General features: G+C 43.6%; 1 protein-coding gene across 4 annotated transcripts in view; it reads left to right on the top strand.

Moving 5' to 3' along the window:
* Positions 1 to 17,086, top strand: part of THOC5 (THO complex subunit 5) — a 28,965-nt gene that overhangs the window by 3,810 nt on the left and 8,069 nt on the right. The window contains exons 5-16 of one of the 4 annotated variants that reach the window (XM_054593897.1): positions 761 to 874; positions 1,025 to 1,122; positions 2,961 to 3,107; positions 4,973 to 5,087; positions 7,388 to 7,520; positions 8,185 to 8,217; positions 9,509 to 9,586; positions 10,224 to 10,315; positions 10,557 to 10,656; positions 12,398 to 12,506; positions 16,185 to 16,286; positions 16,848 to 16,944. In XM_054593897.1, the coding sequence (XP_054449872.1) occupies positions 761 to 874; positions 1,025 to 1,122; positions 2,961 to 3,107; positions 4,973 to 5,087; positions 7,388 to 7,520; positions 8,185 to 8,217; positions 9,509 to 9,586; positions 10,224 to 10,315; positions 10,557 to 10,656; positions 12,398 to 12,506; positions 16,185 to 16,286; positions 16,848 to 16,944 (1,218 nt within the window). The remainder of the gene's footprint in view (positions 1 to 760; positions 875 to 1,024; positions 1,123 to 2,960; positions 3,108 to 4,972; positions 5,088 to 7,387; positions 7,521 to 8,184; positions 8,218 to 9,508; positions 9,587 to 10,223; positions 10,316 to 10,556; positions 10,657 to 12,397; positions 12,507 to 16,184; positions 16,287 to 16,847; positions 16,945 to 17,086) is intronic. The other 3 variants (XM_054593899.1, XM_054593898.1, XM_054593900.1) reach the window with 3 other exon arrangements.

Here is a 17,086-nt window from a genome sequence, read left to right as displayed (position 1 = left end):
CCAAAAATGAAATTATTAATGTTAAATGAATCAACCAGGCTTCTGGGCAGAGAAACTAAATAGAGTGGTTACAAACTAGAGGGATACATTCAAAACAAAACAAAACAACCTATATTTTTTCCAGGAATCTCAGTTATTTGTGCTTACCCTGACCAATATTGTTAAGATTATTGTTATTTTTCTGAGATTTTATTTATTTCTTAGAAAGAAAGGGAAGGAAAGGGAGAGAAACATCGATTGGCTGCCTCTCACACACCCCGAGCTGGGGACCTGGGTCGCAACCCAGGCTTGTGCCCTTGACTGGAAATTGAACAGGCCATGCTTTAGTGTGCAGTCTGGTGCTCGACCCACCGAGCCACACCAGCCAGGACTGTTAAGATTATTATATCTTTTCTCCTACTGTAGTCAAATTTTACAGCTCTAATTCTCCTATTTTCATTTAAAATTTTTTTTCTGTAATGTTATTTATAGAGGTCAAATTGTTTCGCAAGATGTTGCCGTTATTAGGATATCTGTGTGCAATATGTGGAGCCAGATGTTATTGTGCATTGTTTGCACTTATTCCATATTCAATTCTTATTTTTGTTCCAAGCAGAAATTGCTTTATTTGGCCTGAAAACCTTAAACCTTTTCCTTGTACAGTCATTCTTTCATTGCTCTCTTACTCTTCTCATGGTTCTAAGCTCCTTCCAGGGTCTTTATTTTGGAGCTGAGCCAGTGCCCATTGTTGAAGGGTTTACCAGTTTTTCTTTGTCTGCAGGCTGTTGAGATTGAAGACCGCAGGATCCAGAGCTGTGTGCATTTCATGACACTAAAGAAGCTTAACCGATTAGCCCACATCAGGTTGAAGAAAGGAAGAGATCAGACCCACGAGGTAGGAGTTGGGAGGTTTAACTCTCCTTCTCCCTTCTCCCCAACCTCTTCTCAATCTCCTTTACCCCTTTTTCTCAGTTTGCTGCCCCTCTGCTCCATCCTGCCCCACCCCGACTTGCCCAACTCACCTCTGACCTTGTCCTCCTTTTAGGCCAAGCAGAAAGTGGACGCTTATCACCTGCAGCTCCAGAACCTGTTGTATGAGGTGATGCACCTGCAGAAGGAGATCACCAAATGTCTGGAGTTTAAGTGAGTTTTGGAGGACAGGGCTTTGGCAAGATGGCATGTTGGTAACTGCTTTTTCCCGCATAGCTCTGTTTGAGCTAGTCTTTTTAAAGAGAAATCAGATGATTGTGGAGACTGTAGGACCTGGGAGAAGAATGTATGGAGTACTCTGAGTGGGAAAATTGGAAGCAGTTTCAGGCTGCACCAAGAAACTCAGAAGCTTATCTGACCCTTTTGAATTTTGAGCTCTGTACCTAGTCAGAAGCAGTTGTCTTCTAATAGGGACCTTTACGTTCATTACCAGTTTGATTCTTGAGCACCTTGTGTGGAAGCAACTCACTTCCAATCATGTCCTTTTAATCTTAGGCCCAGTTTTCATCTCTAAAGTTCCAACAATTCATTTTTGCAAATGGATTTTATTCTTTGGAACCTGAATTTCTTGCTGCTTAGCTGCCTGCAGGTGAACAAACTAGAGTTTGGCAGTGTTCTTTTTAAAATGTAACGCCTCTTGGCAAATCCAAGCTGAAAGATGAGAAGGAGGAAAGAGTACACAGAAGAGAAGGGAATGTGTTCGTGCTTGGTCAAGCCTATTTGTGTGAACTGAAAGGCAGGTTATATTTGCTTGGGTTGCGTGGACACATCAGACATTGATTGAGTCTAGTGTATTTTTAATAATGATGATGCTGATTTTTGAGAGACGTCTTTATCTGTTCCACAAATTCATCACAAAATAATACTTAAACACTAATAGAGGTGAAATCTACATCAGGTCAGTACCTGAGTTAATAGTATTGTACAATTGTCCCTTTCCTGGTTTTGACTTTGTACTGTTTAAATAAAATATTATTATTGGAGAAACCCAGGGGAAGGGTACATGGGAAAAATAAATGCTCAGTATTCTTTTTGAAATATCTTGTGAGCCTTAAACTATTTAAAAATAAAAAAGGTATAAAAACAAAGTAAAAGAATGCATGCTTCCACCTGTAACCATTGCTCAGGTGAAAGCTGACAAACCCAAAATGCAGTGGAACCAGACCCATGGAGAGGCCAGTGGCCATGGTAGATACAGGCCTGTGGCTGGAGTGATACAGTTGGATTCAAATCTCAGCTCTGCTGCTCACTAGCTGCGTATGGCCTTGGGCAAACTGCTTAACTATGGAAACTTCCATGTCATTTGAAAAATGGAGATAAAAATCCCCACTTTTTACAGAGTTGTGAGAATTAAGTCAGGTGAGGACAATATACATTGGGTGCTTAATCTATGGAAGCTGCTTTTATTACCATCATTTATTCATGACCTGTGCATTGTGTTAATGCAGGAAAGAGTATTGAATTTCTTCTTTCATACATGTGTGTCACTATACATGCAGTATTTAGAGCTTCAAAGTCTTTTCCACATCTAGTTATGCCATGCTGAATCTTCCCCAGCCTGTGCTTATACACTTAACATTTTCAACTTTAGTGCATACTCTATGTTGATTCTTGTTAAATAATATTTCTTGGTTTTAACCTGACAGTCTAGGCCTAGACCATAGCATTTTTATGTAACTTTTTAAGCTAACAGACCTCTTGCTCATCTTGGAGACGTCTGGGAGTTTGATAAGCATCCCTTCCAGGCTCTTAGCTAATTCATGGATAAAAAGGTTGGCCAACATGGAAAAAGAACCCGTGGCATATCACCAGCTCCCTCTATTCAGCTGAAACATCTGCTAATGAGCGTTTGCTGAGAAAACTGGATTGCATGTCCCTAGGTAGCTGTAGGCCTGGGCTGAGTGGGTGTACATGGGGAGGAACTGTGGGCCTGCTTAAGCCATAGTTTGAGTTCCCAAGAACAGCAGCTTAACATTCATTTTTGTCTGTAGGTCAAAGCATGAAGAAATCGATCTGGTCAGTTTAGAGGAGTTTTATAAAGAGGCTCCTCCAGATATCAGCAAGGCTGAAATCACCATGGGCGACCCTCACCAGCAAACCCTTGCACGTCTGGATTGGGAACTGGAGCAGCGGAAAAGGTGGTGTTTCCTCCTTCTTGACCTTGTTAACCTATGTAGACACACTTGTTTAACCACAGGGGACAGTACTTTGTTATGACCCCCAATCTGCTGCACAACCAGCAGGATAGTCTCTAAGCCCAAATCTCATTTTGTGATTTATTCACACCTGATAGTTAAAATTTGGCCAACCACGTCATAAGTGGGGTTGGAATTGCTTAAGGCTGTTAACAGAAAGTTGAAGTAATCTTTCTTTTAAAATCTTAACACCTGAGACTTAAATACTTTTTGTACCATAAGTCTAATTTTGATTTTGCCTTTCTCCCTGCCTATAAGAATATCCCTGTGTTTTCTTTTTTTAATCCTCGCCCAAGGACATGTTTATTGATTTTAGAGAGAAAGAAAGGGAGAAGGTGCAGGGGAGAAAGAGAGAGAGAGAGAAACATTGATTGGTTGCTTCCTGTATGTGCCCTGCTCAGGGGTCGAACATGCAACTTAGCCATGTGCCCTGACTGGGAACCGACAACCTTTTGGTGTACAGGCTGATGCTCCAATCCGCTGAGCCACCGGGCCAGGCTTCCCTGTGGTATTTTAAAGCTTTGCAAACATTGTTTTAGAAGGCTGTACAATATTCCATGTATAGGCAAATTGTAATTCTCATAATCATTCCTCTATTGGATTGGACTATTAGGTTGTTTCCATTTTTTGTGATCAAAAATGCTTCAGGGCATACCTTTACATCTAAAACTTTTGTGTACTGATAAAGAGCTTTTAGTTATCAAATGTAAATAGAATGTCTATACTGTATAATCTAGGTCTTTCTAAGGATATGGAGGGTATTGTTTTGTTTTTAAATTCTGGACTTTTAATAGCTGCCTCCCTTCCATCATGGTGACTTTTTTCCCATTCATATTTATACAAGAGTTCTAGGGCTTTGGGTTGGCACATCTCCTTTCTTTGTTGAAGAAGCAGCTGTTTTTATTTCTTGTCTTTTTCTGTTATACAGTGTATTTTGTGCCTTTGGTACATGCTATAAATTTAGTAAGCGCTAAGTCTGATTCCTAAGGAATTGGTGTTAGTTTTTTAGCAGACAGGGCTGGCCTGTCATTCCACTGTGTCCGGGCACAGGTTAAAGTGTGAGTGTTGCATTCCTGTGGCACTGGTCTGGAATCCATCCCCAGCCCGCCCTACTCCAGCCACTCGATGGCCTCATTTGAGTCCTGTGGCTGTTAGGTCCACACATTTGTGACAGTTTGCATCTTGCTGCTGGAGGCAAGAAATGGAGCAGAAACTGGACAGTGTGGCTCAATTGGTTCCATAAACCAAAAAGTTGTGGGTTCAGTACCTGGTCAGGGCACATGCCTAGATTGCAGGTTTGGTCCCTGATCATGGTGCGTACGAGATGCAACCAATCGATATTACTCTCTTGCATCGATGTTTCCTCCCCCTCTCTCTCCCTCCCTTCCCCTCTCTAAAATCAATAAGCATGTCCTCAGGTGAGGTTGAAAAAAATAGAAGAAAGAAAATGGAGCAGATGACAACATGGGTATTCCCTAGAGGTTATGGACAGGTCCTCTGGAGCCAGGCAGGCACTGATTCAAAGCCTAGCTCTGTGCTTGCTTTTAACTGGATGACCTTGGGCAAGCTACCTACTTCCTGATCCTTCACTTCCTCCTTTGGGGATAAAAGTCTCTATCCTTCAGTGTTTTCACAAGGATTAAATGTAATAAAGCTTATAAAGTACTTCAAAGTACTTGGCACGTGGTAAGTGCTAGGTAAACGTGTTCATCAAGAATGCTGTTATTAAGTGAATTCTGACAGTGAACAGGCTTGCCAGGGTATCTCTGGAGAGCATCTAGTGACAGTGCTCGGTTCTTTTCCAACAGGCTGGCGGAGAAGTACCGAGAATGCCTGTCCAACAAGGAGAAGATCCTTAAGGAGATTGAAGTGAAGAAGGAGTACCTGAGCAGCCTCCAGCCTCGCCTGAACAGCATCATGCAGGTGAGGGTCTCCCCCGGAACCTCCGCCCCCTCAGCCTTTTGCCTTGTCTTCCCTTCAATGAGGCCTTGCTGATCTGAGTTGCCAGCAGCCATGTCTCCCTTAGGGTTTTGACACATTTGTTGCCCTAATCCGTGTCAACATACAGCATGGGGATGGTCCTGGCTGAAGTCTTACCCAGCTAGTCCAATAAGGTTGTGTCCTGAGTAGAAGAAGCCTGGTCGGATGGACTTAGGAACATATACACAAATTTACTTGCAGTGTTTTCTTTTCACCCAGAGCCTAATCCAGCTAAAATACGTTTGCAAACTCTTTAGTTTACTAGCCGCATGGTTTTACCAGTCCCTGAAGACTGCAGGCATTTCAGCATGCTTCTGTGGATATCTGTTAGATCCCTCTGACTGTACCTCAGGGGCAGATCCTCAGATCCACTCACTCTGAAAAGAATTTACTTATATTTGAAAGCCATTAGGTACCTTAGGAGGGAAAGTCCCCACTTTATCTGTAAAATATAATGTCTTTCTATATAGGTGACCTGATTTTGTTTGCTTTGTGAAATCAGATTTGGTCTAAATCCTTATAGTTTTATGAAGCAGGGTAAATGGTTAATATGAAGGAACTTTGCAAAAGGACCCTAGAGAAATTACAAATTCTCTTTTTTGGGATTTGGCAAGATTCACATTTCCTCCCTTCAACTCTAGGCATAGAATTAGAATTGTTAACAGAAATATTCCCAGTAGCACTTCATAATAGGACAGGAAGAAAAAAAAAACAGAAACTCTCAGTTGTACTTAATTTTTCCTGTTAAAAAATATGCTATGCAATTATTTAGGTTTTTAAAGTGATTGTACTTGATTTATGGAAATCTCCTCCAGCACTATATGAAAGTTCTAGTTGCCCCATATCCTCATCAACACTTAATATTGTCAGTCTTTTTTTTTTTTTTAAAGATTTGATTTATTTTTAGAGAGAGGGGAAAGGAGGGTGAGAAACATTGATGTGAGAGAGAAACATTAATTGCCTCTCGTACATGCCCCAACCAGGGACAAACCCACAACCTGGGCGTGTGTCCTGACGGGGGATCAAACTGGTGACCTTCCCACCTGGGCCACACTGGTCAGGGCAATATTGTCATTCTTATTTGTAGCCACTCTTGCTTATGGTTTTCATTTCCCTTTCCCTGGACCAGTGGCAGCTGAGCACAGCACCTTTTGTAAGCCCGTTGGCTTTTGGGTTAGCTCTTTAGTCAAGGGTCCGTTCAGTCCTTTTGCCCACGTGTCTATTGGATTGCTTAGAGTTTTCTTTGTTTTCTGGAAATGAGTCTTTTTCAGATAACTTTTCCATTCTGTGACTTTCCTCTCATGATGGTATCTTTTAATTAGCAGTAGTCTTAATTTTAATATAATCTATTTATCAGTGTTTTTCTTATAGCTAATGCTTTTGTAGCCTACTTAAGAAATCTTTCTCTGTCCCAAGGTCATGGAGATACTCTCTTGTTTTCTTGTAGAAGCTCTGTTGCTTATCTTTCACATTTAGATCCGTAATCTTCCTGGAAGTGAATTTTGTATGTAGTGTGAGGTAAGGATCAGATTCACTTTTTTCCCATGTAGGTATTCAACTGACTCATTTATTGGAAAGGCCATTCTTTCCCCACTTGTGCAGTGCCACTTTGTCATAAATCAAATGCCTGTGTGTGTAGGATTGTATGTGATCTATTTGTCTATCTATGCACCAGTATCACACTATTTTATTTACTGTAGCTTTAGCAGAAGTTTTGATGCTCAGTAGTGTAAGTCCTCCAACTTCATTTTTCAGGATTGTCTTTGGTATTCTTGGACCTTTGTGTTTACATATAAATTTTAGAATCAGCTAGTCTATCCTTACCTGCTGGAATTTAGCCTGGGATTGCCTTGAATCTGTAGGTCACTTGGGGGAAAATATTTGAGTCTTCCAAGCCATTAGCGTGGCATAGATCTTCATTCATTTAGATCTTTCATCTCTCAGGTCTTTGTGTAGAGGTTTATGCATCTTCATTTATTTATTCTTAGGTATTCGATGTTTTCTTGATGCTATTGGAAATGTTATCTTGTTAAGTTCATTTTCTTACTGTTTGTTGCTTGTATAAAGAAATACAGTTGATTTTTTTTATATTATATTGACCTTTTACCTACCTGTTAGTTCTGTTAGCTTATCATGTATCACTTTCATAAATGAAAAACTATATATGATAACTAAGCAGCCACATGTTCTTATGTAGACTACCTAAAATGGAAAAATAAAAGCCCTACTTGTGTTGCATGCAGGCTTCCCTCCCAGTGCAAGAGTACCTGTTCATGCCTTACGACCAGGCTCACAAGCAGTATGAGACAGCCAGACACCTGCCGCCTCCCCTCTACGTCCTCTTTGTCCAGGCCACTGCGTATGGGCAGGCCTGTGGTAAGTATGGGGCCAGGTGAGGAGGAGGGGCTGTGGGAGCAGAAGCTGTGGCTGACTGAGTCATTGGGAAGGACTGGCTGCTGAGGAAAGCTCCCAGGCCCTGCGCTGAAGCCCGCAGGTGACAAATGCTGCCTCCTGTCTGCATTACCCAGCATGGCTGCTTTGACTAGCTGGTCTGAGGCTGGACTAACCTGATGGGCATTTCAGAATGGATAGCTTCGAATCTTCAGTGAGCCTGACTGGTCAGCTGTTGGGTGCAGCGCGCAGGCAGCCCAAAGCACGCTTGGCAGGTGGATCAGCGCCTCTTGCTCCACTTCAGAGAAAGGGCTTGGTGAACACAGGTCCCAGTCAGCTCTCCTAGCCTTTTCCATGCTCCAAGCAGGCTGCATGTCATTATGGTGAACTACCCAGTAAGAGGGTGTGTCGTCATTAAGCTTAAAGGCAGCCCTTGCTCCACTAGGGTTTTGAGAAGTTTTTGGAGACCCCGCCTCTTGCCCTACTGCAGCTTTCACCCAGCACCTAAACTTTTCTTCCCCATCCCCACCAGTGCATGCCTCTCCTCCGAGCCATAGGCACCAACACATTACGTTCTCTCTTCTTATGTCTTCCTGGTCCTTCTGGTCTTCTCCCTCCCCTTTGTTCTCCTTCCTGTTTCCATCATCAGCTCATATGAAATCTTCCCAGCCCCCTAGACAGGGTGAGTAATTTTCTTTTGTGTTTAAACCCCAGCCTGTTTCCTTTCTCATTTTATGGTAGAATTTCAGGACTAAACTACTCAAAAGTTTGCCAGTGGTTGATGGAGACAACCAGCTTATTTGGGGTATGGTGAGATGGTCCATGCTGGCTTGTCAGAGAGGGAGTATAGTGGTTGGCCACCTGGGAATATTATCTCAGTGGCTGCTGCTGTGGGGGGAGTTTGCCACCCGTCCTTCATACTGTGGGGCAAATCATTTCAGTCTTCCCTGACTATCTGTAATCTGTGTACTGTTTGGAATGGAGCAGGAGTGGTGGCCTGTCTGACCTCCCAGCCCCAGGCCCACAGGCCTCTACGAAAACAGGCCCAGGCATCACTCAGGGAGGTGTCAGGCCTGGTGCTTGGAACAGGCCTCTTAACTTTTTACTTGAGATGCCAAGGTCAAGTTGAACAGACCTGTGCTTGATGCCAAGCTCAAGATGAGTAAGACCTAGCTTATATATTTCCTGGCTATTGAATCGAACTTCTCTGAGCCTTAATTTTCTCATCTGTAAATGTTTAAAATGTATAATTATAGTATTGCTCTTATAGGGTTGTTGTGAAAATCAAAATTGTTTAAAAAATAATTTTAAAATTGTAAGCATCAGCTCATTCATTATAAACATCACCTCACCATCCCACCGCGCAGCTGTCATTTATCACATCCCAATTTCATAAATGCAGAAACTGGGGCTCAGAGCTGTGACCTAACTCTCCAGGTCACGTGCTTGGGAACCGGTGGGACAGTGATTGAGGCCTAGGACTGGACTGCAGGGTCCCAGTTTCTGCCCATTGTCCTCCTGCCTCCCAGCTAACTGTGATAGTGCCACCCTGGTACTTGTAGTATGAAATAGAGAATACGCACTTAGTCTGGGGGATGTGGGCAGTTAGGGGTTTCTGCATGAGAACCTTTAAGACAGTTGGCAGAAGAGCGCCATGTAGCTTTCGGCCCTAGGTTGGGATTTCTGTAGCTTGGTGTAAGCCTGAAAACAGAGGCATTCACCACCCACTAGTCTTGGGTGATACTTGCCCAGGAATCTACACTTTGGGTTCTTTACTCTCAGTAAATGATGCAAAAAGGACTTAAGATTCCTGCCCTGTTCATTTTCATCTAGAGAAAGGGCTTTTGCTCCCATCCGCAGTCAATAAGGAGCTATGACAAAGGCAGAAGAAATGCAGTCCCAGAGCTGGCCTGCTTGTGTAGCTTCACTCCTTCCCTTAGCGGCTGTCACACAGAGCTTTTTCTTGCTCCCAGATAAGACGTTGTCTGTGGCGATCGAAGGCAGCGTGGACGAAGCCAAGGCTCTGTTTAAGCCTCACGAGGACTCCCAAGGTAATGTGCTGGTCAGGGTCCTCCCCTAAGTCTTCCGTAACAGATTCCGGGGACACTAAGTCACCACCCAAAGGCAGTGCTGATCCTTTGGAAATGAGCTGTACTAGTTGTGTTTAACAGGGAGGTTGACTTTATGTTCAGTGGTAGAAAGGGAAAGCACTGCTTTTGCATTTCAGCCCGCCACTTACTAGCTCATTGAGTCCCGGGAAGCTCTTTAACATTTCTGAGCCTCAGTTTAGTCACCTGTCAAAACAGGATAGTACTACCTCATGGAGAATGATTATGTGAATTAAACAAGGTCATGCATGCAAAAGCCCTTAGTATCCTCCTCAGCACATAGCAACCACTCAAATTATATGAGCTGCTTTTATTGCTACTTATATTACTGTTATTGCCGCCGCCACCACTGGCAGTGGAGGGCTTGTGGTCCATAGGATAATATTAAAAAGCATAAAAACACTTAAAAGATGGGTGGTGGGATTACAGGTCATTTCTCTTTTCTTTTTCTCTTGCATCAGCCTACTTTCTATGCTGAATATGAAGCAGCAAATTAATGTATTATTTATTCTTTAAAAATCTATTTACAAATGACACAGAGTCTGGGTCCCTTTATGTCCCGTGGGTTGAGGTGCTTTAGGGAGCATTGGGAGCCCCGTCTCCTCTAGATGTCTTCTCTCTGTGGCTGCAGACGACGAGAGCGACTCGGATGCTGAAGAGGAGCAGACCACGGTGAGAGCCGTTTCCTCTCGTGGGCATACCAAGCAGCTGCACTGGGGCCTGCTGGTTGGCAGGTGCCATCCTTCCTAGAAGCAGAAGAAAGGTTTGAAAGAAAGGGCTGCTGGGAGCCTGACGGCGGAATAGCTGAAGCATCAGGTCCCAGGCAGCAGTGCTGAGATCTGGCTGGTAGGGAGAAGGCAGGGAGAGATTCCCATGACCCGGGCTCATCATCTCCATGCTTGCCTTTGTCCAGAAACGCCGGCGACCCACACTGGGAGTTCAGTTGGATGACAAACGGAAGGAGATGCTGAAGAGGCACCCTCTGTCTCTCATGCTGGACCTGAAGTGCAAAGGTCTGGCGCCCCTTTTTCTGTGGATCCCAGAGCCCTTAAGAGTTCAGCCAGCTGCAGGTGCACAGGGTCCGGCAAGCCAGAGGCCTCTTTGCCCAAGAACAGATTTTGGTTTCATGTTTCTCTGTGCATCCTCATTGTTTTGCCTGGAGTTTGATTTTTCCTCCCTAAGTCATACCATAATAATAGATACATAGGGACACTTGATTAAACTGCACCTCTTTCTGAATTTTAAATGTCACATACACAAAACAAGTTGCAAGAGTATGCAGGTTTCGAGTAATTTGACCAACATGCTTAAGTTAGTAAGTTAGATTTTGTGTTCTTCAGAGATATATGTTTTGAAATTGGTTTGGTATGGATAAGAGAGCACGTGGTTAAGCATTCAGCAGTGTAAGAGTTGACAGTCAGTTTTAAGTGTCTCTCTCATCCAGATTCCCAGACTCAGGTCCTTGGTCTTACATCCAGGGAGAACTGTCGTGACAGGTTTCTCACGTATTTTCTAGAAATAACCCATGCATTTAAAAGTTTTTATACAAGTCTATATTTATCCCCTCCTCATTTTATCTTTAACACAAGTGGAAATATACTCTACATTCTGGTCCTTTTTTTGCTTTAAAAAAAATTGTTTTGAGGTAATTTTAAACTCAGAAGAGCTGCAACGATAATGCAGAGAGTTTTCATAGGTCCTCCAGCCAGCTTCCCCTAATTTCAACATGTTATTTAACCACAATATGATTATCAAAGCCAATGTTAATTTTATTGGTACCACAGTATTAACTAAACTCCAGGATTTATTCAGATTTCCCTGGTGTTTCCTCTGATGTTCTTTACCTGTTCCAAGATCCAATTCGGGATCTCACATTGCATTTAAATAATCATCATGCCCCTTAGTCTCCTCCAGGCAGTGGCAGTCCCTTAGTCCTTACTTGTCCTTTATGATCTTGACACTTCTGAAGACAAGGTTTATTTAGTATGTAGGAAGGCTCCTAATTTGGGCTCGTCTGGTGTTTTTTCTGATTAGACAGGTTATGGATTTTGGGGACGAAGACCACAAACATGGTCTTCATTGTCACATCATATCACCTCACGTCACATCATGGGAACATAGTATCATTGTGTCTTATTTACTTAAATTTCTTTTTCTTAATTGTCTTTTTTCCCATTACCATTTATCCCCCTTATACCCTCTTTCACCTCTCCACCCTCATTGTGTCTTATAACTGGCATTGTTAAGCTGAATTCACTTGGTGATCACTTAATCTTATCCCCTACCCCTTTTTTAAAAAAAGATTTTATTTATTTTTTAGAAAGAGTGGAAGGGAGGGAGAAAGAGGGATAGAAACATAGATTGCACACCTCCAACTGAGGACCTGGCCCACAACCCAGGCATGTGCTCTGACTAGGAATCAAACCAGCGACCTTTCGGTTCTCAGGCCAGCACTCAACCCACTGAACCACACCAGCCAGGGCTGATCTCTCTACCTTTTCACATTGTATTTATCAGAAGCAGGATCTCTTAAGTCCAGCCCTCACGTAAGAGGAGGGAAATGGAGCGCCACCTTTTGGAGAGTAGCAAAGACTCTGTAGACACTGCTTTTTTTCCCCTCAACATTAAATTCCCATTAAGTTTTTGTTTTTATAGTAAAATATCTTAAAGCCTCGCAGACTTTCTTTTTTATAAAACCATCGACTCTGCTCCCATGTTTAACTCATAAATACTTTTTTCTTCCTCCCCGTCCAGATGACAGTGTGCTTCACCTGACTTTCTACTATCTCATGAACCTCAACATCATGACAGTAAAAGCCAAAGTGACAACCGCCACGGAGCTGATCACCCCCATCAGTGCAGGGTATTACTGAGCATGCGTTGCAGAGAGTGGGACAAGGGCGGAGGGGCTGTGACGAGAGCCCTGGTGCTGGGCTGCTCTCAGTTTCTCACCTGGCTCAGAGGTTCGTGGCCAGTTTGACTTCTGCTGTCGTGTCCACTTGGCCCAGAAGTCCTGGCATATAACTGGTATTTAGAAAGCACTCACTCACTGACTTGAATTGGTGAAGTTGTCCTCCTACACAGCAGATGATAAAAGTGACTACAACATATTGCAAATTGAGTAGGTGGGACAGAACACCAGCTTTTTACAACCAGTGTGGAAAGAGCGTGAATGTGAAATGAGATTTGGGAGGCATTGTCACGTTGACCAATTTAGGCCACCCCTCTCTTTCCCTTTTCTTTTTCTGTCCCAAGGTGCTGCGATTTTCACTTTACAGCTCAGCTCAGTCCCAGGTTACCCTTCCCAGGGCAGTGGGAGGAGGACCACAGTGGGCCCTGCGGGGTTTTTGAAGAGGGTAAGCAGCAGCACGGTAATGGCAGCCATAGGTGGAATGTCCCTAGGCAGCCCCTGATGGTGGCAGTCCTGTTCCACTGCCGGAAGCAGGAAGAGGGGAGGAGGACCTAAAGGGCCTAAGGGTGCGAGAGCCTCACCTACAAGAACACTCTCCTGGCCTGGCACTCCTGCTGTCCCTGCCTGTACCTGGTCGCAGTGAGTCCTCATGGCAGCTGTAGGAAGACCACTGAAAGAGGCACAAGTCTGGTGCCTAATGATGTCCCCTGGTTTTCCACCCTGACCTTGCAGTTCACCCCACCTTCAGGCTATAGCCTTGGTCCCCGTGCTCGCGTTTTGGCCACCCAGGAGCATTCTGGATGGAATCGACCCCGTTCCCTCCTGACCCCAGCAGAGGGAGCCCAGGGCTTGTTTCCAGAGCACCCAGCTATGCTGCTCAGGCAGAGCTCTTGGTTCAGTGAGCAGCTCTAGGACTTTAGCCAAATATCCTGGCTTCTGAGTTTCCTCACTCTGTGGTCATTATTTTCTTTTGAGGGGTTTTTTGTTTGTTTGTTTTGTATTTTGTTTTTGTTTTTTTAAATTTACTTTTAGAGAGAGGGGAAAGGAGGAAGAAGAAGAAAAACATTAGTGCATGGTTGCCTCTCACACACCCCCTACTGGGGACCTGGCCCACAACCCAGGCATGTGCCCTAATTGGGAATTGAACCAGTGACCCTTCAGCTTGCAGGCCAGCACTCAGTCCACTGAGCCATACCAGCCGGGGCTGTGGTTGTTAATTAAAACGTCCCTCTTTAGGGAGCTTGTGAAGAGTAAGGTCAAGTGCTTAGCATAGGTGAAGCACTTTGTAAATGATAGCTGTGGTTATCATTTTCCACTTGTTTAACTCTCATAGTAGCTCTAGAAGGTATTAAAACAGAGGCCTGTGTACCACTGTGCTATACTACTATCATTGCCAGGTGGGTCCTGGCCCCCAAAGGAGGAGACACAAAAAGAAACCACTCTGAAACCAGGATAAGATCTTTATGGGCCTTCAGGTATTGTCTAGCTTATCCCCGACTATTGTACAGGTGGAGAAACTGAGGTTCCGGGGGCATACGATCATGGAAGCCCTGGGTCTAGGGCTCCATGTGCCTTTGCTCAAGTACAGACGGCTTTGGCCCCTGGAGACACCAGCCTGATGTGTGGTGTTATTTATCTACCTACTTTTTTGTTCTTTGATATAATTACTGTTTTACACTAATTCCTTAATATCACCTAATAGCCAGTCAGAGTTCAAATTTTCCTGGTTTTCTTGTAAGTGTTTTTTTGTTAGTTGTTTGGTTTGTTTTTTACAGTTCGGGTTTTGACTCAGGATCTCTATAACGTCTGTACGTTGCAATTGGGTGAAGCTTCTTTTCATCTGAATGCCTCTGCCATCTTTTGATTTGTTCAGAAAGTGTGTTCGTGTGCACTATAGGTTTCCCCCAGAATTAAATTTTAATGATTGCATTCCTGCAATACAATTTTATGAGTTATTCCTTCTCCACGTATTTCATATAAATTATAGTTAGATTTAGAGGCTTGATAAAATTCCATTTTGATGTTTTTTGTAGGGGGACAAGAGGGCAGGACTATGTCATAGACGTTCTTGAGTTCTTCCATCAGGAGACCTGGGCTATCTCTATTTTTGTGATCCTAGCAATATGGATGACTGTTGTCAGGATCTATTAATTCATTAGGGAATTAATGTTTTTAACGCAAAAATTTTAATCAGAATCATGCCAGCCTTGCTGAATTTTCCTCAAGAAATTATTTTCCAGAATGATCTCATTGGGGTATTTTAATTCATTAATTTTTCATTAAGCCATTAAACTATTTTTACTCATTTTCCATTTTCATTTTTCCAAGGTTTTTAAAATCCTTTTTTCATTAAAATTTATAACAAAGATTTGACTACTTAAATCATTTTTTTGTTTTTTTGTCTTGGTGTTGTATTTTTGACTATAGATAGTTTCCCCTTGTGTGTCTGTTGTTTTTACCAAATTCAGTTGTCTTAGGACACAGACGTAAGTTTTGTCAAGAAGATTTGATTAGCAAGTTTTGTTAGTTAGAAACCCTTATCATGTGCGGTTGTAGCTATTCTATTTTAGTTGATTCATTCTGTTGGTAATAGTCACAATATATTGGCCCAAAGACGGGCAATTCTTGTATATTTTCTAGCCAGTTTTTCATGTGAGGCAGATCCTAGGTCAGGGGAGGCAGACACACCCTGGGAGAGAACAAAAAAGAGCCCAAAGCTGCCACTGCCCCAGCACTAAGTCCTGAAGGCATGCCGGGGGCTCAGAGCAGCGGCTTGGGGCTCAGAGCTGCAGGATCCGCCCTTCTGCCTGAGTTGCTCCTGATGCTGTTCCTGAGAAAATGGAGAACACTGTGCTGGTTCAGGGAAAGAATGAGATCTGTTGTCCTTTGTGATCAGATTACTCCATTATTATCCTCCCCCCTACTTCTCAGTCTCTTCTCTGCTTGTCACATTTAATTTCAGGCTGTGCCCCAACCATTCCAGGTAGGTGGCACTGGCATCGCTTTCTTATCTGCTTGCAGCACTGGGTCACCTTGTGTCCAGGGCATGTGATAGTGTCCTTTTCTGGGAATGTAAAGGGGACATTTCTTGTGAGTAACATGAAATTTGGTCAAGTGATAGAGACACAGCACGAAAGCTGCACACTTTCTAGGGTAGTAAGGAATCTCTCTGCTCCTATAAAAATTGATTATTTCTGTTTTCAGTACCATGGGGCTTTGCTCCCATTAGATAAGGCCCTGGTCACCATATAACTCTTAAAAGGATAAGGGTTTTTTGTTTATTTGTTTGTCTGTTTGTTTTAATATGGTGGTTAAGAGTACAACTGCCTTTGATTAAGACAGTGCAAATCCCAGCTTCAGCACTTATGAGCAGTGTGATTTTGGACAGGCCATATCTTTCAAAGCCTTGAGTTTCTCTTCAATAAGAGGAAGATGACAATACTTCCTACCTCATGGGGTTATGAAGGTCCAATGACCTCAAGTGTATAAAAGGTCTGACACACAGGAAGCATTCAATAAATGGTGGCATTGATCATTAGTGGGAGGTGGCGCCACCCTTGCTGAATACCCAAGTCTGCCTCGAGACACAGTGTTGGACAGCATTCTCACTGCAGTCTTCTCCCTTTCCAGAGATTTGCTGTCTCCTGACTCAGTCCTGAGCTGTTTGTATCCTGGGGATCATGGAAAGAAAACTCCGAATCCAGCCAATCAGTACCAGTTTGACAAAGTCGGGTGAGTCAGCAGTGTTTCCTCTTCTTTCAGCCTCTCTGCTTCTGAGTTTCTCTGGTGGCTCCAGCCCAGTGCTGGAGACCTGGTAGGGCCAGCAGCCGCTCAGAGGGTAGGGGGCACGGAGCAAGGGAGCATGCTCTATCGAGAGAAGGCAACTCATTTCCTGCTTATGAGGCAAACGGAGGTCATGGATGGGTGGGAAAGGGCGGACCAAAACTTGGGGAACATGGTAAGAACATGTAATATCATAAAAATGTTTAACATTTTAATTCTCTGAGGATTAAAATTTTTTAAACATTTTATAAATTGGTAAATCAAGTGCACTGCATTTTTATTGAGATTTGCTTATGGGGCAAGGGCTGTCAGGAGAAAAAAGAGAGAAGTGAACATGGGAGAGATGGAATTGACAGCAGGGAGCCGAAGAGTCAAGAGGCTTTGCTGGCAGCCTTGCTGTAAGCATGGCTGAGCCCGCGGGACCGGCCTGTTGGGGGTGCACGGGAGGAAGGCTATGTCCTGCGAGCATTGCAGAAACGACTTATAAAATCATTTTATTCTTTTATGCAGCATCCTGACTTTGAGAGACTATGTGCTTGAGCTAGGTCACCCCTATTTATGGGTGCAGAAGCTGGGTGGCCTCCACTTCCCCAAAGAACAGCCTCAGGTGTGTACTCTGATCCAGTCTTCTCAGCTGGAGAGCTCTACCTCCTCTCTACCCATACAGTCTCCAGAAAGGCCTCTGGGGGCTTTAATGAGCAGAATTCTTTCCTTCAGAAATATGATCTGTTCTCTCCCCACTCAGGACA

Source organism: Pteronotus mesoamericanus, unplaced genomic scaffold, assembly GCF_021234165.1.
Source record: "Pteronotus mesoamericanus isolate MK-2021 breed Mesoamerican mustached bat unplaced genomic scaffold, CSHL_Meso_final scaffold_507, whole genome shotgun sequence".
Classification (NCBI taxonomy): Eukaryota; Metazoa; Chordata; class Mammalia; order Chiroptera; family Mormoopidae; genus Pteronotus; species Pteronotus mesoamericanus.
This window is presented reverse-complemented; position numbering and strand designations above follow the sequence as displayed.